The 26,098-nt window shown below is 39.4% G+C and overlaps 1 protein-coding gene across 1 annotated transcript; it reads right to left on the bottom strand.

The window, feature by feature from the left end:
• Window positions 1-226: 226 nt before the first annotated feature.
• Window positions 227-17,956, bottom strand: LOC104099166 (phospholipase D gamma 1-like). Its single transcript, XM_070182756.1, has 10 exons — window positions 15,563-17,956; window positions 14,740-14,856; window positions 13,892-14,086; window positions 12,167-12,415; window positions 12,006-12,074; window positions 11,739-11,886; window positions 4,070-4,218; window positions 3,709-3,876; window positions 3,094-3,291; window positions 227-898 (listed from the first exon to the last, which is right to left on the bottom strand). Exons 1-10 carry the CDS (start codon window positions 17,231-17,233, stop codon window positions 605-607), a joined length of 3,258 nt encoding a protein of 1,085 aa, XP_070038857.1. The 5' UTR covers window positions 17,234-17,956; the 3' UTR covers window positions 227-604.
• Between the last annotated feature and the right edge of the window lie 8,142 nt (window positions 17,957-26,098).

Below are 26,098 nucleotides of genomic sequence, written 5' to 3'. Positions count from 1 at the left end.
AAATTCTTTAATTTAAAGATCCAGTTTTGTCTCCAGAGATACTTTGGATATGTCATATATTTCAGTTTGTGCCGAAAACTTTTTTAGCCTTTGTTTTAACACCATGCCTAGTAAGACATCATCATATAAAATGAAACAAAGAAAGAATAGTAGAGAAAATCTGTTTTCCTCACGGAATGGCAGTTACACTTATAATCACAACTAGTAAAAGAGTAGGAGAAATAGATTAAAAGAGTAACCAAGAATTCCAGTAATATGGAGTTCAAGCACATAGTTAAAGAAGCAGAAACAGTTCCATCCATACAGTTCTTTAATGTAATTTCCAGTAAACAACCTAGCTTGCCACCAAGAAACCACAATTTGAATCAAAATTCACAAATTGTTGCTCGCTTGTACAGACATCAAAAAAGAGAAAAGAAATATTAAAATAAACAGTAAATAGCAACTGTACAATTTTCTACTATACTCAACATTAACATTATCATCCTCTTCCTCTGGCCTAGTGTTAACCGTATGAATCAATGGAAAACTGCTTTAGATACTAATCAACGCTGTATAATTTCCTCCGGGTTCAAAGTCTCTACCAATCATATGTGGGGGGAAATCAAATGGTTAGGTTTTCTTGAATTGCGACAAAGGATCCTATTATGTTTCCACCAACATCTGGGAAATTCGGACATCCAGGAAGATTCTTCACCTTGCCTTTGCGATCAACTTCAACTGGGTATTTTAAGAGGTGCCCTCTCATTTCTGTTACTTCATCAGCTGCAAATTGCTTCCAGTTAAATTCACCCATGGACCTGACCCGTCTTACACATTCTAACGACTCCGGCTGTGTGAAGCAGTCCTCAACAACTCCAAGATGCTCAGCCCACAGAGACATTCTATATCCAAATATCTGCAGAAGATAGACAACACAAATGGATTAGATGAAGATACACACACACACACACACACACTCTCTTAAAATATATGTAAGTATATACATACACATTTTTCTGTTCCTGAGCCGAGGGTCTACTGGAAACAGCCTCTCTACCCGGGGTAAGGTTTGCGTACACACTACCCTCCCCAGACCCCTTGTGGGATTTTACTGGGTTTGTTGTTGTTTGTTATATACATACACATATATATTCTTTAAGTTCCCTACATACATCTATATAACCTAGGTCATAGATGTGCAACCACTACTTATATGCTTATAATCCGCCTTGAGATGTTTTGATCAAAATAGGGAATCACAGAGACGTTATTTTGCAAATACTCCTAGCAGTGTGTAATTACAAATATTAAAACAAAAAATAACTCAAGGTCAAATGCGGAATAATAAAATGTAGGAGAGATGAAGCAGCTTAAGCTTTGTTCCACATGTTAAAAGCAAAGCAAAAGAAATGTCCTAAAGCTTGGCCTAGTAAAGATTCACTAGAAGATATATGTTTTGGTTTCAGTTTGATATTGGCATGGCAGCAAACATAGGCATTGTACAGAAAACGGGACTATTTAATTAGCAGCATAAGTTTTGCACTATGTAAGGAGACTGAGCGAGCATAGAAAAGAAATATTTTATACAAAAATTATACAATTGGTGAATGGAGTTAAAAAAACTCATGATCAAAATATTGTTCATTGATCATGTTCCCAAATTAGAAAGGAGCTTCAACAGTTGGTTGTCCTAAAAATAGTCTTGTTCTACAAAGGCATAAAACAACAGAGTCAAAGTGAGATTAGATGAGATTGTGGTTCATGAATACAGATTCAGATATTTAAGCTCAATATCTTCACGAGAATGTCATATTAGATTAACATGTAGCACAAAATGAAATAGAACAGGTGAAAGGGGGATATGCTATAGGAGCGATATGCGATAGAAAGACACCTACAAAAGTGAAAGACAAAATTTACAAACAGTTACGGACCGGCAATGTTATATGGAATCAATGTTGGATCTTTAAGACTCAACACATCCTCAAGATGAGTGTCGTAGAAATGAGGATGTTAAGATGGAAGAGCGCTAATATAAGACTAGACAAAATTAAATGATCACATCCGACAGAGGATGCAAGTAACAAACAGAGAGAATATCATGAGAGGTCGCTTGAGAATGAATGAATCTAGTTTCAAGAGCATATCTTACTCTAATAAAAGGTAAAGACTTTCTGAGTGAAGGAAAACCCAACTATATATGTAATATCTTAGCTGCCAACAAGGCAAGTGCCCTATTAATCCTACCAGCTCAAGAGCAAGTGTTGAAAGAAAAATATAGAAGAATTCAACAACACTCCCATCCCCTCCCAATTTATACATTCTTAATGGTTGGTAGGTTGTCCAGGATACTTAGATGGTTTGGTTATGCCTTGAGTAGATCTCCAAATGCACCAAGTTCTTGGGTACCATAATGATGTTTATTTTTGGTGCTGCTGCTAAGTTTCATTATTGCCCTTTGTCTTCCAAAGAAGAGAAAAATAACAGCCACCATTACAATGATTGGGAAGAGGTCCTAGAACCACATGGAGGAACTTGTTTCAAAAAGACGTACAATCTCTTGGAATCATGCGGTTAGTTAAGAAAAAATTACAATGGAAGCAAATGATCAATAGGGTAATACCAATTAGTTGGGATTAAGGCTTATTTCATGTCATTACACTTACATTATATCTCATGTTTGCCAAAAATGTTTTCAGTGTGAGATTTGTGTGTCAATTTAGGAATATTTGTGAGATATAAGAAACCATTATTTTAGAATATTTAATTTGTACGAAAAGACAAATTGTTGGGTAATTATATAGAAAAGGCCCAAATAGAGCATAGCTGATATAGAGGATTCATATTACTGACCCCAATTATTTTAGATTCAAAAGTATAGTTAATTGATTGGTTGATACTAGTTAGTTGGCTGATTGACAACAAGGCACAAAAGCAAGCGGTGTTGCACATCCTCTTGTTTCTTTGAGAGTGCATACTTTGGTTCATTTCTATCTACAATATCTGCTAGCATGGACGCCAAATAAGTACCTTATGATTTTTAAATCAAGATTTCTTCCGGATGATAATGTAACCAAATTATTCAGCACATCTATCAAATTTGCTAATCACCTGTCCATAGGGCCTTGACTGTTTTCTTGCCCATGTATGATGAGGTTGATATGCTCCCATTGCTATCTCTGTGTCCCTAGTGCCCTCCAGAGAGCGCTGATTGATGTTTGCAGATCCCAATATCACATACTCATCATCCACAACCATCCCCTTAGAATGAACGTAAATCATGAATCTACGGTTTTTCCGACTGAACGCCTGCAACAACATATTCAAACCATTCTCTGTAAGTGATCAATAATGTGCAGTGCAGGGAAAATATAGGCAGACAGTTCTACAACAAACATAGGAGGAAACTTAAAAGGCAAAACTATGCTGCTTGGACTCTCCACATTTGTTGTCGCACCGGTGCTGGATCCTCCAAAAATGCACTACTTTTGGAGGATCCAACAATCAACGGGCAGCATTTTTGAAGAGTCCGAGTAACAAAGCCTATTTGTTTATGTTTCAAACAGAGCCTCTCCATTAAAAAAAGGCTTGCGGCGGAGCAAATAGTAGAAGAAAATAAATTTAATAAAATGAAAATAAAGAGAAACTTTCGGGATAGGTAAGTGACACAAATCGAAATTTGCAAATATTCTCTTGGAGAAGGAGAATGGAGGTCAATGCAAGTACCTGAGGAGTGTTTGCAGTGCCAGGACTCTCAGTTCCCCCAACATTACCAGCCTCACGGTTACCAAGACAGTAGAAATTCAAATAATCTTGTGGAGAGTATGCATCCTCAAGACCAACCTCCTCTAAAGCCTTGTAAATAGTCTCATACATCATTTGCATTGTCTTGTTCTGCAAACCAAAGTGGAGACCTAAGGTTTCACTTGCACAACTTAATAACTTATAGCAAATAGAAGGCAGTTGATTATTTGATAGTTCAGCTGGAAAGCAAATTTCCATGGTTTGTCCTTCACAAAACATTTCAATCAGCTTAGAAAGATATGTTAGCATGCTTAGTATGCCGCAAACCTCTCATGTGCTCTACCTGCCAATAAAGAATTCTCTGTGTAGCAGCCCCAGTTGGATTACCCTCTGGCCACATTGGGAGGACAATGTATGCCGCAAACCTCTCACGAGCTCTGATTTTTTCGGCTATTTTAAGTGCAATTTCCATTGGAATCAGATTATTTGCACCTGCAGTACACAGCAAACTCAGTTATCTGAACTGCTTTGACAACCAGAAGAATAGCTGTATTACTTCCAAGATATGTAAAATTGTTAAAAGATAAATCATTTTGTCAAAATAAATATGCACCATTAGCGTTAGAAGAGCGGAATACCGCCACTCTCTTTAAAAAATTTCATAAATAAATGAAAGGTTAAAAATGTAGAATGATTAACATGATTAGAAATACCACAATGTTGTATTAAAAAGACCTTGGGAGCATGCCTTACGGCTAAGGACCCCCCCCTCCCCCAAAAAAAAATGGGGGGGGGGGGGGGGATGGACGGAAAGGAAAATGACCTACGGCTATGATAAAAATGTATTCAATTTCTTTCATCTATAGCGGAATGTCTTTTCAAGTTTCCTTTCCAGAGAATATTCACTTCCTCATCTTTTACAGTTATGCTTAAAATGCTACGTTAAATCCTTATCTTTGACTTAGATATGAAGAAGCCTGAAATTCTATTTAACATGTTCATCTATCTGATCTGATCTCATAAGAATCAGAAGTTTCTGTCACTTCCAGAACTCCCGCACCCACCCCTTTCTTGCCTCTAAAAATAAAGAAAACAAGCATACAAAAGGATTAGGAAGAAGATGATACATCAACCATAAATTAGAGCTGGTTAGTGGTTATGTCAAACCCCAAGGACATAAGTTATCTATGTGATTCGTGCAGGTGTACTCATAAGTAATCCAGTACTAGGTCTAATTCAACTGCCAAAAAGATAGAATTAGTGGATATGGGCAGTCAGACACATCAGAATTCCATAACCGTCTGTCTGAAACATCAGAAAAAAACTTGTGGAACATATGCATTAAACCTCTTTGTGGTGGGCCTAAGGGACCGTTTCTCCCACATAGAGAGCTGGCCCTCCCAAAGAATCCTGCATGTGCAGTTGGTTGGTTTCCAAATTCAGGAATGAGCTTCACATTGGATCCATCAGTGGGCAACAAGGATATAAGAGGGCTCCTATAACTACCCCATTTTTGCTGTATACTTTTTTAAACATTTTGTTGTCTGTGTAATTCTAAACATGCTGAATGTCACATGCTTCAATACACCAGGGATGATGAATAAGGAGGCCATAGCAGCTGAGCTTCTTAGAAGAGATCGATGCTAATAGTAGCTTAAGGGGAGAGAGAAAAAGAAGCTCTAGAAAGCAACAGTGCAATAAAGCATTCTATGGCCGAAACTCTTCCCTCTCTTCTTCTTCCTAAGATTCCACCACACCCATCAAGAGCGAAGCTTCCCGCGTCCAAACCCCAGTAAAGTTCTCCGGCAACCGAGCCCTCACGCGCCGCCAACTCGCCTGTTTTTCCGGCGACATCTCAGCCACGCGCCGGCGCGTGTGTCTTTTTCCGGCGATTTTTCAAATTTTTTTCTTGAGACAGCCTCTTCTCGAGGCTTTTCCGAGCCTTTCCGTGTCAGTTTCACCAAATTCCGACGACTTTTTCTTTTTCCGGCCATTAAACCCCAGATTCTGGCGATTGATTCCTTTGTTCAGTACGAGAAAACCTTCCTCCCTTCCTATATACTGTTTTTCACCCACTGTGATTACTGTTATTCCAACTATTGAGACTTTTTCCGGCCAGCTTTTTCGGGACAGACGCATTTAGAATATGATGGATTGTACAGAGAGAAGCTCTTTCTTCTCTCTAGAATTTAGAAAACTGGAATACATGTCTTTTATCAAAGCTGTCTCTTGGCCAGCCCTAGAACTTGGGGGAAGATGCCATCGAAAGCTCGACGTAGGGCAGGAGCCGCACTTCTCGCTGTCCGAGGAGCACACTCTCAGGCGCAAGGGTTTCTTGGAATCTAGTCTCATTGGGTCTTTATCCAAATGGGTTGGTTCTCCAGAGGCTGCTAGGAACTGGGCAGCAGAGGCATGGAACGTCAAGGACGGGCTGAAAATATCGCAACTGGTGGACACTCAATATCTCTTTCGTTTTGTTGACAAGTCTCAAACTTCAGAAATTCTTGTCAGAGGAAACAAGTGGTTCGATGGGAACTTCTTAAATCTAGACAGATGGGTGGAGCATGATGGGTGTCTTGACCCTCGCTTCACTGGCGAAACATTGGTGGTCAACATGGTGGGTCTCCCGGTGCATCTTTGGTGTCTTGACCTATTCAAGAAGATAGGGGAAATCTGTGGGGGTTTTATTGATGTCACTTGCAGTTTACACGATCTCTCGCGAGTGAGGATTGTGGTGAGGAAAGGGGGCAGAATCCCTGTCTCCACTGTGGTGGAAGATGGCTACTTGAGTTATAGGGTTTGGTTGAGCCCTGAATTACGCCCTATCTTTATGCCTGTGATAGTGGCGGAAGAAAATGGAAGGTCAAATAGAAGGGAAGGGAGGGGAAATCAGTCTCTGAGGGGAGGGGAGGGCTCACCGGATCATTGGATTAAGCCGGAATCAGACGTTAGATCGAGAAGAGACGGGAGGTTTGAAATTGGGGGAGGAAGACAAAATTTTAACAGGAGGAGAAGACGTGAATGGGTTAGTGATGCGGGCTGGAAAGGCAGAATGGGCTGATCCTCTTCTAATTATCATAGGGCCGGGGAAATTTTCAGCAAGTATAGGCCTGGGCCTCCTCACATGGGCCCAGCAACTTTCCCCAATTCCATTAGAATTGATCCTAAGGGGCACAGATTATTTCAAGTTGCGCATGATAAGGCTCCTAAGCATATGGGAACAGTCGTTCCTCCTTCTCTGGCCATGGTGCTTCACACAGTGGCACTCCTTCACCGAGCTCTAGTGACCTGTGCCCCTCTACGATGGCCGCTGCTGCAGGGGCAGAACCGGCTAAAGATGGTGCTGTTAATCCACGGCCCCCCGCCTCTGATGGACCCAGTTCCATCAACCCCTCACCTGCTCATAGGCTTAGTTGTGTTGAGGTCACACTTAAAGTTTTTTCTTCTTCTGGGGAGATTGTTGAGCATGCCCCAATTGATGTTAGTGTCGGACCAGTACTTTCAGTTAATATGCCGCCAAGGGTTCCATGCTCTCTTCCTCCATGCTACCCTACTGATGGTTCTGGACATTCCTATAGCAGCGGGGTGTTAATTTCAGAGGTTGTTGCCCCTCAAGGAAATGATGAGACCCTTTCGGAGGTTAAAACTCCTAGTGCTAGCAATGCTATGGTCTTGTATTCCTTTGGTAGTAGCAAGGAAAGGGTACATATAGAAGACGCCTGCCCAATTTCGTCACGGATTGGAGGAGGGGATATATGTTTCTGGATGGAGGATAAACTATTAAACTTTGGGAAGTTTCTAGGTATTTCTGTTGAAGGGAAGGAAGATAGGGTGTTAGAACTGTTGAGGGAGATTGAGCAACAATCTCTTTACGATGGTGCATGAAGGGAGTTGGGTAAAGGTGTTAAGCAAAATAACTTAGGGGATGTAGTGGTGTATCAGAGAAGGGGGCGAGTGTGTGACAGAGAGAAAGGGACCTCGGCTAGGGGGGTGGGGAAATAGGGGCTATTGTCGCTTATGGAAGTTAAGATCCTTTCATGGAATGTGAGGGGGATGAATGACCCAAACAAAAGGCCATCATCAAAGTGGGAGTTAGGGAGTGGGGTGCCAACCTAGTTTGTTTTCAGGAGACCAAAATGGAAGTTTTGTCGGATGCGATCGTGAGAAGTGTCTGGGGAGGTAGTTGGGTGAAATATGACTGGGTCCCAGCAGTGGGAAATGCCGGGGGCATTCTACTTATGTAGGATGATAGAAGCTTGGAGGTAAAGGAGATTAGGAAGGGAGTTTTTTCTTTGGCAGCTCTCGTCAAAGATAGAGTGAGTGGGGTGGAGTGGGGATTTAAGGGAGTGTACGGGCCGGTAGGGGAAGGGTCCAAGGTGTCTTTCTGGGAGGAACTGGCCAATATTATGGGGGAATGGGACATTCCATGGGTTCTAGGGGTCTTTCTGGGAGGAACTGGCCAATATTATGGGGGAATGGGACATTCCATGGGTTCTAGGGGGAGACTTTAACACTATGAGATTTCCGGAGGAGAGATTAGGGTGTAGTGTGATTTCGAGGACCATGGAAGAGTTTTCTGACTTCATCAATGATCACTTTCTCATTGACCTTCCTCTGTCAGGGGAAAGGTTTACTTGGGCCAGGGCGGAGGATTCCAACTCAAGGTCTAGACTTGATAAATTCCTGACATCTCCCTCATGGGATGAGCTGGTGCCGAATGTGCTGCAGATTCCTTTACCTAGGTTGACTTCAGATCATTTGCCTATTTTGCTAGATGGATGCAGAGGGAGGGGATGCGTGCTCCCTTCCGATTCGAAAACATGTGGTTGAAAGTGCCAGGATTCGGTGACAAGGTGAAAGAATGGTGGACAAGCTACGGGGTATCAGGGACACCTTCATTCCGTCTTTCGAAGAAACTTAAATTGCTCAAGGGAGATATTATTAGGTGGAATAATGAGGTTTTTGGGAGGGTAGAGGTTAAAATGAGGGAGCTTATGCATGAATTGGGGGAATTAGAAAGAGGGGAAGGGGCGAGAGAGTTAGATGAATCTGAGAAAGCGAGATAGGGGGAGGTTAAGAGGGAAATAGTCGAATTAGCAATAGCTCAGGAGACTAGTTGGCAGCAAAAATCGAGGGCGCTCTGGTTAAAGGAGGGGGATTCGAATACCAAGTTTTTCCATAGGGCGGCGGTTGCAAATCGAAGGAGAAACTTCATAGAATCCTTAGTTGTGGATGGGGTGAGGATTGAGGGAGAGGAGGAGATAAAAGGGGCGATAGTGGGGTTTTATGAGAACTTATATAAAGAGGAAGTTAGTTGGAGGCCGACTTTGGGGGGAATAGAGTTCAACCATATAGGGGAGGGAGACAGTGAGTGGCTAGAAAGGGTTTTCGAGAAGGAGGAGGTGCACGAGGCTGTGTCGAGTTGTGTTGGTGATAAGGCCCCCGGGCCTGATGGTTTCTCTTTGGCTTTCTTTCAGCTCGTTTGGGACACCATCAAGGGGGAGTTGATGGAAGCCATTGAATACTTCCATGTGAATGGTGTTTTCGAGAGAAGTATCAATGCTTCCTTTATTACTATTGTGCCTAAGAAAGAATGTGCATCTTGTATCAGAGACTACAGGCCTATTAGTCTCGTGGGGAGCATTTACAAGATTATTTCTAAAGTGCTTTGCAACAGACATAAGAAGGTTCTTGACATGACTGTTTCGTCCTCCCAGAATGCGTTTGTGGAAGGTAGGCAGATCCTGGATGCTGCTTTGGTGGAAAAAGAACTTGTAGACTCCAGAAGGAAAAATAGAGAACCCGGCTTACTATGCAAGTTGAACCTTGAGAAGGCTTTCAACCATGTCAATTGGGAGTTCCTGGACTTCATTATGATGCAGATGGGGTTTGGGGCAAGATGGAGGGGATGGATCAAGTTCTGCATTTCCTCAGTCAGATTCTCTGTCCTGGTTAATGGTAGCCCGTGTGGTTTCTTTGGTAGCTCCAGGGGTCTCAGGCAAGGTGACCCTCTATCCCCCATGTTATTCATTCTAGTGATGGATGCTCTGAGCAAAATGATGGATCGTGCGGCGGGCGGAGGCTTCTTGAGAGGATTCTCAGCTCCGATTGGGGTGCTCGGTGCCCGAAGAGTCTCACATTTGCTTTTTGCGGATGACACACTGATTTTATGTGATGTCGATATGGATCAGTTGACCTACCTGAAGCAGGTCCTGCAGTGGTTTCAGTTAGTATCAGGACTCAAAATCAACATCGGCAAGTGTGAGATTTTCCCGGTAGGTGAGGTTGCTAATATTGATGCCTTGTCTTATGTTCTCAGATGCAAGGTGGGCTCCCTTCCCACTACTTACCTGGGCCTCCCATTGGACGCTTCATATAAGGATACCACGGTTTGGAATCCAGTGATCGAGCGGGTTGAAAAAAGATTAGCACGCTGGCAGAAACGGTATTTGTCAAAAGGAGGTAAGGAAGTGCTTATCAAAAGCACTTTATCGAGTATGCCCACCTATTACTTATCCCTATTGCAAGCACCGGTGAGCATCACAGAAAAACTGGAGCAACTTCAAAGGAACTTTCTTTGGGATGCGGCGGATGGAACTAGAAAGTTTCATCTAGTGAATTGGAAGGCAGTCACTTCCCCAAAGAAGTGGGGTGGACTTGGAGTGAAAGATCTTAGGGTATTTAACAGAGCTTTAATGGGGAAGTGGCTGTGGAGATTCGGGGTAGAAGAGCATGCTCTATGGAGGGAGGTCATAGTAGAAAAGTACGATTCCACGGGAGGGGATTGGAGGACCAAGGCAATCACAACAACTTTCGGGTGTGGCATGTGAAGGAGCATCATGAAGAATTGGGAAGCATTCAGTGGCAACATCACTTACAGGGTGGGAGATGGAAGGAGAAGCAGCTTTTGGAATCATAGGTGGTGTGGAGAGGATACTCTGAGGGTCTCCTTCCCCCACGTCTTCAGAGCTTCAAACCAGAAGGAATTGATGGTCCAACAGATTCGTAAGGAGCATGAATGGGGTAGTATGGGACCTCTCATTCAGAAGGAACATGCAAGATTGGGAGATTGCGGAGCTCCAAGATTTGTTGGCACTACTATATGGGCAAGACAGGCCCCAGCCATCCTGCGACTATTGGAGATGGGGCTTGCGTGGCGATGGTTTGTTCACCGTAAAGTCCTTTTACCAGAGTATGTTGGTGAGAGAGGAGACCACTTTTCCATACTCCTCGATCTGGATTCCTAGGGCGCCCACGAAGGTGTGCTTTTTTGCATCGCTAACGGCGAGGGGAGTGATCTTGACTGTTGAAAATCTCCGGAAAGAGAGGAATTACACTTGTTAGTTGGTGCTACATGTGTAAAAGCTCAGGGGAAGAAGTTGATCACCTTTTGTTGCATTGCCCTGTGTCCTCTGCTTTGTGGAGGGCAATCCTGAATCTTTTTGGTGTTCAATGGGTGATGCCAAGCACTGTAAAGGAAATGTTATATAGCTGGGCCGGTTTCCGTAGAAGAAGAAAGCAAAAGGCATAGAAGTTCGCCTCGTTAGCTCTCATGTGGATAGTATGGGGGGAGAGAAATAGGAGAGCTTTTGAGGAGATTGAGTCTCCTTTTTCAAATCTTAAGAATAGTCTTTTATCTTTGATCGCTTTTTGGTGCACTCATTTAGCCCCTACTTATATAGAAGATTGGGCGTCTTTTGTAGAGAATCATGGTCTGATGTAAATTCTCTACGTTTTGGTATACTTCGTGTATACGGGAGTTCTCTCCCTTTTGATTAATACAATTTACCTTATCACCAAAAAAAAAAAGGGGACCCTATAAATGTTGTTGCGCCAGCATCAAAGTAGGAGTATCTAGTCGAAGTTACAAATAGGCCAAGAAAGGTAAATTTTAAAGTCTACTCCAACAAGCTTTTCTATAAAAAGTAGCAAATTACTTATGAACCTGCTTACTCGACGTGTATTGAGACATCGATAATATTTCTATACATAGCATGAAAATATCTTCTTACCAATATCTTTATGCTGACTCCAATTGAACGAGGAACCAATGAAATATTGATTTTCAATGTAAATGAAATGTTGTGCAGCACGAATGGCCTTCACATATGCTGTGTGTATGCTCATGTCAATAAGTACATTTTTCCCACAGACCAGGTTCTGCAAGAAAAAGAAAAGAAAAGAAAATGAGTATATACTTGGAATAAGTAAATGAGTATGTGTTTTGGAGCAGACAAAGGATCTCCTCCCTGTCATTGCCCTGCATTTTTCTTTCTCACCTTCATTGTAGCTTCTTTGGGATCCTTTGGAAAGCCTTTGACTGAATTTGAATCAATTGAACGAAAAATCTGGTTGATAATTGAAAAAGAATATGTCACCACAAGATCAAATACAACACTCCAATTAAATTTCTATCTATTGATATTACGTTAATAACAACCTGTACATGCCAACCGTTAGGGTCATCGCCGCTCACAGATGGAGCATCAGAAATACCAAGAATTTCAGGCATTCTTTCAATTCGGAGCAAAGCATCATCATACGATGTCTTCAACTTTTTAATGCCATGAGGCTTTGAAGCCTTCAACCAGCGCTCCTCGAAGTTTGTGAGAACATCATATGCTGCTGGCCCATCAATTTTACTGTGCAGGTCATGCCATGGTTCTCTTGGACAACCAGCTACACTCCCCTGTTAAGTACATGAGATAGATTACTATTAAAGCAACACAAAGAATTACATTGACTTGTTGGTGGAGAAAGGTAATTGTATGACAAGAACTTCACCCTAGAGATGTATCAAGGAAACACAACAAAAAATATTACTCCTCCCTCCAACTTATATAATGTAGTTTGACTTGGCACGGAATTTAAGAAATGAAGACTTTTGGAACTTGTGGATCTTAAACATGCCATTTCATTTGTGTGGCTATAGAAGCTTCTCACTAAGCGTAAAATGCGAAGCTTAAAGTTAAATTGTTTCTAAATATAGAAATGTTTCATTCTTTTTGAACGGCCTAATAAGAAAATAATGTTAGATAAAATGGAGCAGGACTAACTCACAAGACAAAAGTTTTCATCTGAGATTTATATTTCTACTTTAAGATTGTGATTGTAAATCCTAATGAAACAAGTTGATACAGTTCACTCATGATCAATATGTAAAATCTTTTCTCCTGCTACAATACAATACTGAATGATGTAACTTGACTAGGGATAATTATTAAGGCAAGAAACCTAAATGTCAACTGAGGAAGATGTAGGAGGACAAAGCTCGTTCTATTCTTTTGGCCAAACCATTTACTTTTGTTCCAAAGGTTGAAAATTGTATAAGCTTGTTAACAATATTGATCTACATCACAGTCTTCCAGTTTCAAATTCTACATCGCGCTTCAACTAGACATGGTTATTAAGATGATGGATGCAAATGAATATTTGTCAACATTATTTCGAAATATGAAGGGTGCACAGTCAGATCTGAAAGAAGTCCTGTAAAAAATGGTTCTCAATTAACTTGTTGAACTGTGTAATATTGGAATTAAATTGGAGAAGAAAGTAAAGTAGTTCCTTACAGATATATTATTGGGGACATGAAAATAGGGGAACAATGATTTTCGCTTTGAAATCAGGAAATAGATTCTCAATTAGATCGGAACGGTGCAGGAAGCACAAATGACAATAACCTGCTCTCTGGTCATTATCAGAATTTATAACAGCTCATATTCTACTAAGCTTTTGAAGAAGAGAGTTCCTGTTTGTAAACCTGAACTGCTTCAGTTTCACACTTATCATTAAAACAAAAAATAAAAGAGAATCAAAAGAATGGTGTTTCCAACTATAGTAGAAATCTATAGGCATTATTTTACACTAGCTGGGGTTGGCCAAGCTCAAAGATATAAAAGAAAGGTACTATGGATGGTCCGGGTAAGAGAATCCTAAAGAGCTTGAGAATAACTAAGTTTTACATATCATTTGACAAATAATAAATAGTTAGACACTGCAAGTAATCAAGGAATACTCATTGTGAAGAATTTCATACTTGCTAATATAACTACGCTATGTGGTGGAAAATCAGCAAATTAACAACGGTAATCAATGTCTATGAAAACAAGCTAAAGGACATTTAAGGATGAAAACAAGCAAAAGGATATTAAGGATGAAAAGTTACAGCATAAGTAGGGTTATGATAGTCATCAGAGTGCACTGTCTGCAGTGTTCGAAATAGAGGATGCTCTGGTGTATCATATCGTCCATCACATAAATCAAGTCCTCCAACAAATGCTATGATTTTTCTTCGATTGTTGCCAGCATCAGCATCCACTATTACCGTCTTCTGGTGATGTGTATAAATTACTCCAACTTCCTGCATACCAAACTCACAAGATAGGCTATGGAGTACAATAAAAAAAGGAAATTCAAATGAAGTAGTCTAGCAATATAACAGTATAATGCAAAAAATTTGTGCTGAAGACATCATCAGATGTACCTTAGTGGCAACGACCTAAAGTTTTCAAATCTTTTGACATAGTGGTAAGAGGCATGCAATACAATAAAAAGTTAACAGGACTGTTTCACCCACATGTTAAAGGACTCTGGGCACACCTTGAATGATTGGCATCGAGACATGCCAGCAAGGAAACATAGTGGGAAAGGCAGAAATCAATGCAGTCAAATGAGATTTAATGTCTAAACAAACTTTGCTTTGTCGGGGATCATTACTTAAATAGTCCTCACAAAGAAAAGGCAAAAGGGGGTTGATACTTGGAGAAACTAAAGCTCAGTAGAAACCTAATGGCAAAAGGAAGTTATCTCTCCACTGATCAAGGAAGCTAATTCAAAAATAATTTGCAAGTATAAAAATTATATATGTATTAAAACAGAATGATGTTCAATGGCCAGAATCCCAAGATTTAGAATCCTTCCAGGGCTGCTGATATCTTGTAACTCTTTTGATAACTGGTCATATAACTTATCCCATAGAGAAACTATAGAAAGAAACATCAAAATCTAACTTACCCTCTGCTTGACCCAACTGTGACGCTTCCCTGCCACTCGAGGACAAAGCAGCACTTTTACGGAAGAGTGTTTAAAAAAACTACGAGTCTCTTCATCATGGGTTGCCATAACGCCATCCTGCAGCTCAAAATTAAGCATTCAAAACTAAATTTACATGAAGCCTTTGGGGACTATCTAATACAGCTAACAAGAAGATGAAAACACAAAATGGTTAGAGCGCCACTATGTATTAGCTCTGCAGAAGAAATGCTAAAACAGAAATACATCATGAGTTGATCTCGGAGAACTAAATGGATATCAAGATATGCATATGACATAAGTATAACAGAACCATAAGCAATCTTGCACGTCCGAGACATGGATTCTTTCCAGTTGTCTTAGTTGATGCACTAGTTTTCCAGGCTGAAAATGATAAATGTGCCCTTGACTGTAATTTGACTTGGCACTCACAGATTATGTAACTTAAAGCCAGTCACTGACTTACTTTATTAAATATACTGTCTATGAATGTATATATTGGTATTTCACTGATTTAACAATTAGATTTCTGGGTAGAAGTGTTCAATAATTGAATAAACAACACAATATGTGCAGATGATGCACGCATGAGAATAGGCGTACAATGTCACATAATCTTTTTTCCAGACATTTCAAATGATCATTTGGAAATATAAAAAGGGAAAATATTAAATTTACACCTGAGGTATGCTGCTAATAACAACTTAAGACATTGAAATTTAATTTAAATCTGTAAACGATGCTTGAATATTCATTTTCTGCACATACAAAAGACAGAAGTTCACTAAAAATATGTATCATTTACCGTCTTATAGCCAAGGATGCTTCTTGATGTAGGGTCATCCCATACAAGAAGCAGCACTCTAACACCTTCTTGTGACTTTGACTTCAAAAGATCCCCTAGAGTGTAACTGTCAAGAGAAGCATCATCTCTAACAAGTCTGACTTTGTGCCATACTGACCAACCTGTAATGTAGATCAACCGTCGGGCTTGGCGTATGGCATTACAAATGTCACGCCAGCACTTTCCATGTACATATTGCATTCCAAAGTCGAGCATCAAATTTGGTAGGCTTCCATCAGGAACATGAGCATCTTGATACAGAGTAACTGTTCCACCCATCCTCAGTGGGAAGTACGTTCCAGGAACCCCATAATACTCAGGACCAGCACCAACTCCATGATGGTAAACACTTAATTTATCAATTGGATAATATTGGACTGATATACTCAAAACAGCTCCAGCCTTGCAAGGTCTTCCGCTACTGTTTAGGATTGGAAAGGACCCCTCTATTTTACCCCCTCCATATATCTGTTCTAGTGGGACAGCCACTGTCCCCATAAGCTGAGAACCTACTATATCATCGTCCTTGACAAGAAATTGTACCTCGGCAGCATAGTGTGCAACAGGGACATTAAAATGTTGCATCCACACGGGATTTTCATTATTGCTTATGACATAAGTCCTCCCAATCACTGCATCAGCTACAGTAATTGAGACGTACGGATCACTTGTGATCTTATTACTCATTTGCCCAAACATATCCCCAATGGTTTTGTGGAACATGTCCATGTTCGGGAGATTTTTTGCTTCGTATACCCAAATATCCAGATTACCGTGTAAGAGCAAAACTTTTAAGTTTTTTTTAGAAGACGAGAATGGCACAACCTGCATAGCCTGAGTATTCTGTGGTTCAGCACAAGAAGTTGGATAGGTTGGTTTTGGAGACTCCGTTTCCCACCTTGAAAAGGAATTAGGGTGGCCATAGATAGTCCCTTGAGCATTGTAGTTTGAGGGAACAGGGTTTGGCCCCGAGTGATATGATGCCGATGCCGATGCCGGAGCAGGAGGAGAAGCAGGGGCAGAAGGGTGATTTTCAGTCAAATTCACCTTTGCTAAGAGATCATGGATTGGTGGATAAGCTGAAGGGCGAGTGGAGGAGTCATCTCTACCATGATCATAGCTTGCCCCAGAACTACTAACAGATGAAACACTATCTTGGCGTTGGAGAGAGTCGTGAACTTTGGATGGTTGGCTCTCCAAAGGCCTTTCTGGCCAGGAATGTGGATAATGCAGAGGTGCAGCATATTGAAAACTGCTTTGCTGTTCAAGAGCAGGCATAGGAGAAGATGTTGCAGGAGGCGGATATGCGTGGGGTGGATAGGCAGGAGCAACACCATGTGGTGGTGGAGGATAACCATAGTCTAAAGAGCTGGAGTGGTGGTGAGCGGGCGCCGGAGGTGCTGTTGGAGCTGGTGGATAGGGATGATAGTTATAGTGACCAGAATGTTGAGTGCTGTAAGGGGGAGGATAATGAGGGGATTGATGAGGATATGAGTATGGACCAGAACCAGGAGGAGGATATGCACCTGAACTGGGAGGGGGGTAGGGTTGATTTGAAGGTGGTGGAACATGAGGAGGGTACCCATAAGCATTGTTATATGGGTAAGAAGGTGAATTATTATACTGATCCATTAATATACAGTACCAGATTACACTATTCTTAATTCTTTCGTGTACATTAACATACAAACTGATCAAACCTAACCAACAAATCAAGAGGGTCTGTCCAAGATCCTGAATTTCACCTAATTCAACACACCATAAAAAGAAACAAGCTTCCTTACCCCTACCGGAGGAGGGGGGGGGGGGGGGGGTTAAATTGCAAAAGATAGATATTCTAGAGGAAATATATCAAATTGATCATGGGAAAATAGAAGATATCAATGAGGTTCTTGAATCTAGAAATATATTCGTAATCAGCAATGGAAAATGCAAAAGATCAAGAAAACAAAGTACCTTATACAGGGTTATGACTGAATTACTAAAAAGAGAAAGAAGATCACAAAAAATAGCAGGATCAGGTGAAAAGGAGCCAGTGGAGCCTGGAGCTTCCCAAAAGGACAACAATTGAACTTTGTCAACGCGTTTAAGGTAGATTTTACTGCTTGGGAGAGATTGAAGAATGACAGTGCCGTTATCTTGACAGAACTAGGAAGCTGATTTGACGGTGACGGACTTTTCTGCTGGAGTTCATTCACTTAACGGCGTCCATTTCCAAAACTTTTCTTTGTTGATTCATACAAGAAAGAATGACAAAAACAAAAAAATAAAAATCAATGAAATCAGAATTTTTTATGAGTTTGATTTTGGCACGGCATAAAAATCTTTAGATTGTCTTCTAATGGCGTCACTTGCTCAAGAATCTGGTAAACAACTGCAGCAACGTAATCACTTTTATTTTTATTTTTAGTTAGTGTCAAATGTAGCTGCCTGTATTATAATTTGTTTACTACATCTTGACCTCAATAAATTCTGAAAAAGCTTAATTATAATCCGTTTATTAATTCGACCTGTTTTAGCTTACTTTTGGTAATGAAATTACTATTAGAAAAAATCTACGTAAGCAGTGTAATGGTAACGTTACTGTATGAATGTGTGGGTTTGTATTTATTTTAGGGTAATCAACGGTCAATATCTTCTATATTATATTAAAAACACGAATCCCTTATTAAAATGTTGTTTGTCTTTTTAATCATTCGTATGTGCATTCTATGTTGGATATAATTGTAGTTGTAATCCCTTATCGAAATATTGTATGTAACAAATTTTGTTAAATTCTCGTTTATTGTCGTGTTTTCTGTTGGCTAAGACTTTACTTTATTTTAGGTTTAGAATTCTTTAGACTCTCCTTTGTTTAGGTATAATTAGGTCTCTTTATTATGGTGTAGCTTTCCACTAGGTTTAGGATTTTTTAATTTTTTGTTTATTTATGATTCTTTACTGTGATTTGATTCTTTATTATCGGTTAATTCATGTTACTTATCTTTATTTAGGTTTAGCATTCACTTTCATATCTCTAACATATGCGGAGGTGAACTAACTTGAGATTTGAGGTAAACTTTCTCTGTGTAATCTCTTCTTGAAGTTATATAATAATATACATATATTCTTGATAAATAATTACAAATTGAAAGGTTGTCAATTGTGATTTTTGTAGGACGTCCCATGTATGCATGCTTGATTAAGAATTGCAAATTGAAAGGTTATCAATTGTGATTTTTTTTTACAATGTCGGTTTGAAATTTACTTATTTACAAATTGCAGACAAGATTGTTTGGCTTGCATTAGATGTAGAAAATTAGTTAAGCATCTAACTCATATCAATTAAAGATATAAATAACTTAAGGATACTTGAACTCTATAAATTGTATTAATATTATGACTTTCACTTATGGTATTACGGAACTCTCCCTCTCCATGCTTCCCAACAGCTCAAACTCTCTTATATTGAAGCCCTCTATTTTTATGCAAAGTTTGCTCTTACCGTTTGTTAATACAATTATATAAATCTATTGCGGAATATGTCTTAACATTTGTTTACTAAAGGAACTAGATGTAAAATAAGTTGTGTACTATTACTATAAAAAGATTGGCAGTAGCTTTGCAGTTCAACGCGCAGTTCAAAGTTTATTAGTAAAAAAAATCCTGAAAACAGAACAATAACAATAATTACTATTTCAAGAGAACTTTTAGTAGGGAAGTTAGCTTATGCTTGTATTTCCTGCTATTCATATAGAGCAGGTAAGTCTATCAGATGATGTCTAAAAGTTAATAAAAACTTGTGCAATTCGGCCTTTTTTTTATTGCCATGTTCATGTATCGTACAATTGGTGCTTATATTATGTAATTCTTTCGTTGTGATTGATTTATTGGAAATCATTATTTTGTTTGTGATTATATTTATAAAATTTCTTATATTGAAAAAATATAAATTTTAGGTAGAAGTTGGCGTTGACATATGTGGCTTTACAATGCTTATAACTTATCTACTCTTCATAAATCAATCTTTTAGTACAAATATGTCACTCTTGGTTGCCTAAACACCTTCAAACCATGTGAATTCTTTTCTGCATGTTTATGTGAGCATGTTCATATATAGCTAATTGTAGTCATGACGTTATTGTTTGATTTTTATTTTTATAGGAATTTACTATTGAAATTTTCTTTAGTTCTTTAGTTAATTATGTTAGTCCCGCCAATATTGCTGTATTTGTAAATAATAATTCTGCGAAATATAAGTTATCGTAATGAAACAATAATTAATTCGAGCCCACTGAATTCACAGTATTTTTTTAAGGAATTTAATCCCCTCCTAGTACCCAAGGTTATGGATTATTTCCTCCCAGGATAGAACGAATTACACACTGGTGTAGCGGTACTTCAAACCCCAGTGTTTTAGCGAACACAAAGTTCGGTAGCAAATCACACTTACAGTTGCTTTGTTTGAAGTTAAAACAATGCAGAACAAAGGAGTAGAAACTCAGAAAATCGTATGGAAATGCTGAGAGGAAGGAGTGCAATGTATAGCCAAAGTTGAGCGTTTTCAGTTTGGTGTTTGTGTCTTTCTTCAACAGCTGATGCACATATTATAGCAGTCAGCTTTGAAGATGAACGACCCTCCACCCTCCATGATGGAGCATGCACTAGCTTGTTTGTGGAGCAAGCACTTGGCCATGGTGGGAAGAGCATTAGGCGGCTGCTATTGCAGCTGGTGGTCAATACACGGATTGGAACATAACCGTTACAAATGCGGATAATCTTACGTTAATATTTACTATTAACAAATAAATTTGGTCCAAAAAATTAATCAATCAATTGACCAAATCCGAATCCGAAGCCGAAACCGAAGCCGAAGCCGAGCAGAGCGAGCGACGACGATGACGGCGCGAGACTTGCTTTCTTCTTAACTCTTTAAGAGTTACAAGAAGAGCAATTATATATATACCCGCAAAAAATCTTTTTCTCTTCCAATATGGGACAATATTTCATTGTCAAGAGGGGAAAACTTAAAATTTTACTCAAAAATTATATTTTTCCCTCCATTTCCCATTCACCCTCATTTTAAGACTATTTCATCTTAAATAACAAAAACCTCAACAATCCCCCACATGAATGGGGAATGGCTATATCACGGAAGTATGCATGGAAAAACTGTGTGATTTGTAAGCAATGATTAATCGCATCTGGATAAGTAGGTTTCACTTTGAACTTTCCGTAGTGAACTTATGTCGGATATACTCGGTCAATCGGTAGATTTGATATCTTTGAACCGTCGATCTTTGGTGTATACCTAGACAACCATAAGTCACACAATCAACCTTTAACCGTCTTTGGTTCTTATTGTTGTGTTCGTTTCAGCCATGAACACCGCCTGGTTTCATAAGTGCGTAGAGAACTGGCCTTACAAAGTTCTCCTTGAAGCGGCTAACACTTCACACTTACATAGGTGATTCCTAAACGTGTCATCTTGTAGATACACTATTTGATATACCCCGTATCAAATTTAAAAATCATTAAAAAGTCTTAATGCTTTATCCTTGGTACTGAACATTGTCTCATCACGAGAACGGACTAAAATTTTATTTGACAATGTTGAACCGTCATTAATGACTTTGTTTGATCTCCTTGAACCTAGATCTTGGGATCTCCAGTCTTCTAGGTAGAGTTACCGCCACAATGACTTGTTCTCGGCCATAGCCCCATTCCCCTTGATGATTTCTCAACTACCTCTCTAGTTAGGCCTTTTGTAAGTGAATCCGACACATTATCACTTGACTTTACATAGTCAATCGTGATAATTCCTCTAGAGAGTAATTGCCTAACGGTTTTATGTCTTCGTCGTATATGACGAGATTTACCGTTATACATAACGCTCCCAGCCCTTCCAATTGCCGCTTGACTATCACAATGTATGCATATTGGTGCCAACAGTTTGGGCCAAAATGGAATGTCTTCCAAGAAATTCCGGAGCCATTCAGCTTCTTCACCGGCTTTATCTAAGGCTATGAATTCAGCCTCCATTGTAGAGCGGGCAATACATGTTTGTTTGGACGACTTCCAAGATACCGCTCCTCCACCAATAGTGAATACATATCCACTCGTGGACTTAGAATCAGTTGAACCGGTGATCCAATTTGCATCACAGTATCCCTCAATCACCGCAGGAAAATTACTGTAGTGCAATTCAAAGTTCTGGGTATGTTCTAAATATCCCAAAACTCGTTTCATTGCCATCCAATGAGATTGGCCTGGATTGCTCGCATATCGACTCAGTTTACTTATAGCACAAGCTATATCTGGTCGTGTATAATTCATAATATACATTAAGCATCCCAACACACGAGCATAATCCAATTGTGATATGTTTCGGCCTTTATTCTTTGCTAATGCAAGATTCACGTCAATTGGAGTCTTTACAATTTTAAAGCTCAAGTGCTTGAATTTTTCAAGTACTGTCTTAATATAATGAGATTGTGACAATGCCAGACCTTGAGGAGTCTTATGGATCTTAATTCCCAGAATTAAATCAGCAACTCCCAAGTCTTTCATATCAAACTTGCTATTGAGCATACGCTTAGTAGCATTTATGTTGGCAATGTCATTACTCATTATCAGCATATCATCCACATATAGGCAAACAATGACTATGTGATTTGGAACATTTTTAATGTACACACATTTATCACATTCATTTATCTTAAAACCATTTGACAACATTGTTTGGTCAAATTTCGCATGCCATTGTTTGGGTGCTTGTTTTAGTCCGTAAAGAGACTTAACAAGTCTACATACTTTCTTTTCTTTACCTGGAACCACAAACCCTTCAGGTTGTTCCATGTAAATTTCTTCCTCCAACTCTCTATTTAAGAAGGCCGTCTTAACATCCATTTGATGAATTTCAAGACCAAACACTGCAGCTAATGCTACTAACATCTGTATGGACGTAATTCTTGTAACTGGAGAGTATGTATCAAAGTAGTCTAGACCTTTTCGTTGTCTATGCCCTTTGACTACGAGTCTTGCCTTGAATTTATCAATAGTGTCATCATCTTTGATTTTTCTCTTAAAAATCCATTTAGAACCCAAAGGTTTATTTCCAGGAGGAAGATCAACCAATTCCCATGTATGGTTGTTCAATATGGATTCTATTTCACTATTGACTGCCTCTTTCCAAAACAATAATTCCGAAGAAGTCATAGCTTCTTTAAATGTTTGAGGCTCATTCTCCAATAAGAAAGTCACAAAATCTGGTCCAAATGAAGTAGACGTTCTTTGACGTTTACTACGTCTTGGATCCTCCTGATTACATGTACTTTCTTTTGTTTCTTCCCGAGGTCATTTAGATCCTTCACCAAATGACTCACATTCCTTTTTATACGGATATATATTTTCAAAGAACTCAACATTATCTGATTCTATAACTGTATTATTATGAATGTCGGGATTTTCTGATTTATGAACCAGAAATCGATATGCTTTACTATTTGTCGCATATCCTATGAAAACACAATCAACGGTTTTCGGTCCTATCTTTACCCTTTTGGGTTTAGGAACTTGCACTTTTGCCAAACACCCCCACACTTTAAAATAATTCAAGTTGGGCTTCCTTCCTTTCCATTGTTCATATGGAATGGATTGTGTTTTGCTATGGGGCACTCGATTTAATATTCGATTAGCCGTAAGAATGGCTTCCCCCCACAAGTTCTGTGGCAAACCAGAACTTATCAACAACGCATTCATCATCTCCTTTAATGTGCGATTCTTTCTTTCCGCAATCCCATTAGATTGGGGCGTGTAAGGGGCTGTTGTTTGATGAATAATTCCATATTCTAAACATATTTCTTCAAAAGGAGATTCATATTCACCACCCCTATCACTTCTTATCATTTTTACTTTCTTGTTAAGTTGCGTTTCAACTTCATTTTTGTATTGCCTGAATGCGTCTATTGCTTCATCTTTACTATTCAGTAAGTAAACATAGCAATATCGAGTACCATCGTCAATAAAAGTTATGAAATACTTCTTTCCACCGCGAGATGGTATTGACTTCATGTCACAAATATCTGTGTGAATTAAGTCTAAAGGATTTGAATGCCTTTCAACTGACTTATAAGGATGTTTAACATACTTAGATTCCACACATGTTTGACATTTTAATTTTTCGCATTCAAACTTAGGCAGTACTTCCAAGTTAATCATTTTTCGTAAGGTTTTATAATTGACATGACCCAAACGTACATGCCATAAATCATTTTACTCAAGTAAGTAAGAAGAAGCTGAAATATTATTATTGTTTTCCACAACTATTACATTTAGATTGAAAAGGCCCTCGGTGAGGTAACATTTTCCTACAAATATTTCATTCTTACTTATGATAATCTTGTCGGACACAAAAACGCACTTAAAACCATGCTTAACAAGAAGTCTAGTAGAAACTAAATTCTTTCTCATTTCGGGAACATGAAGGACATTGTTCAAAGTCATGACCTTGCCAGAAGTCATTTTCAGAAATATCTTCCCATATCCTTCAACTTTTGCTGTTGAAGCATTTTCCATATAAACTGTCTCTCCGGGTCCAGCAGGAGCATAAGTAGCAAAAGCTTCTCTAACTACACAAACATGGTGAGTGGCTCCAGAATCAAACCACCACTGTTTAGGATTTCCCACCAAGTTACATTCAGAAAGCATGTCACACAAGTTATCAACATCATTATGCTTTACTACCATGTTTGCTTGACCCCTTTTCTTGTCTTTCTTCGGAGCACGACACTCCGTAGATTTGTGTCCGGTTTTCCCACAGTTGTAGCAGTTTCCACTGAACCGCTTCTTGCTTGGGTTGTATTTCGGACCAGAAGCCTTCTTCCTCTTTTTGTTAGCTTCAACAATATTTGCTCCCATTATTGTTGAATTTCCACGGCCTCTCCTTTCAGCAGCTTTATTGTCCTCTTCGATTCTCAACCGAACAATGAGATCTTCAAGGGACATTTCCTTTCGTTTGTGTTTCAAATAATTTTTGAAGTCCTTCCACAACGGAGGCAACTTCTCAATCATTGCTGCTACTTGGAATGCTTCATTGATGACAAGACCTTCAGCAAGTAGATCATGAATAATCACTTGCAATTCCTGGACTTGGGTAATAACAGACTTGCTATCTACCATTTTGTAGTCCAAAAATTTTGCGGCAACGAATTTCTTCATCCCGGCATCTTCAGTTTTATATTTCTTTTCAAGCGCATTCCACAATTCTTTTGACGTCTCCACGCTACTGTATACATTATACAGATTATCATCCAGTCCGCTAAGAATATAATTCTTGCATAAAAAATCAGATTGCTTCCACGCTTCAATCACGACAAAGCGTTCATTCTCTGGAGTTTTATCTGGCAGATCAGGAACATCTTCCTTGATGAACTTCTGTAGACATAACGTAGTTAAGTAGAAGAACATCTTCTGCTGCCAGCACTTGAAATCAATCCCGGAATTTTTTTTGGGTTTTTCTGCCGGTGCCAACGCCGGTGTTCGGCTTGTCGATGCGTTGACAGTCACCGTCGGAACAGCTTGGTTTTCGCTTTCAGTCGTCATTTTTTCTGTAAAAAAGAATGACACAAACAAACGTTTAATAAACGTTTTCAAACTGGAGTAAAAATCACGTAGATTTTAATCTCCAACAAAATGCCACGAAGGCTTTACTCTCCAAAACGGAAATACACAAAACCACAAATATTTTAGTTTGCAGAATAATAAGAATAACACAAATACAGAAATAAATATTAAATTCCTTAAGATTGTTAGTCCCGCCAATATTGCTGTATTTGTAAATAATAATTCTGCGAAATATAAGTTATCGTAATGAAACAGTAATTAATTCGAGCTCACTGAATTCACAGTATTTCCTTAAGGAATTTAATCCCTTCCTAGTACCCAAGGTTATGGATTATTTCCTCCCAGGATAGAACGAATCACACACTGGTGTAGCGGTACTTCAAACCCCAGTGTTTCAGCGAACACAAAGTTCTGTAGCAAATCACACTTACAGTTACTTTGTTTGAAGTTAAAACAATGCAGAACAAAGGAGTAGAAACTCAGAAAATCGTATGGAAATGCTGAGAGGAAGGAGTGCAATGTATAGCCAAAGTTTAGCGTTTTCAGTTTGGTGTTTGTGTCTTTCTTCAACAGCTGATGCACATATTTATAGCTGTCAGCTTTGAAGATGAACGACCCTCCACCCTTCATGGTGGAGCATGCACTAGCTTGTTTGTGGCTATTGCAGCTGGTGGTCAATATACGAAAAATCAATCAATCAATCGATCATTTGACCGAAGCCGAAGCCGAAGCCGAAGCCGAAGCCGAGCAGAGCGAGCGACGACGACGGCGTGAGACTTGCTTTCTTCTTAACTCTTTAAGAGCTACAAGAAGAGCAATTATATATATACCCACAAAAAATCTTTTCTTCTTCCAATATGGGACAATGTCTCATTGTCAAGAGGGAAAAGCTTA

This window comes from Nicotiana tomentosiformis, chromosome 1 (genome assembly GCF_000390325.3).
Source record: "Nicotiana tomentosiformis chromosome 1, ASM39032v3, whole genome shotgun sequence".
In the NCBI taxonomy this organism is placed as follows: domain Eukaryota; kingdom Viridiplantae; phylum Streptophyta; class Magnoliopsida; order Solanales; family Solanaceae; genus Nicotiana; species Nicotiana tomentosiformis.
The sequence above is the reverse complement of the archived record's forward strand: the minus strand, read 5'-3'. Positions and strand labels throughout refer to the sequence as shown.

Excerpts from the sequence above, each read along its gene's own strand:
- LOC104099166 (XM_070182756.1), bottom strand. The coding sequence starts at position 17,233 with ATGGATCAGTATAATAATTCACCTTCTTACCCATATAACAATGCTTAT. Across the intron at positions 12,075-12,166 it reads CTAACGGTTGGCATGTACAG|ATTTTTCGTTCAATTGATTC; the intron begins GTTGTTATTAAC and ends ATTATCAACCAG. Across the intron at positions 3,877-4,069 it reads AGAGAATTCTTTATTGGCAG|AACAAGACAATGCAAATGAT; the intron begins GTAGAGCACATG and ends TTTGGTTTGCAG.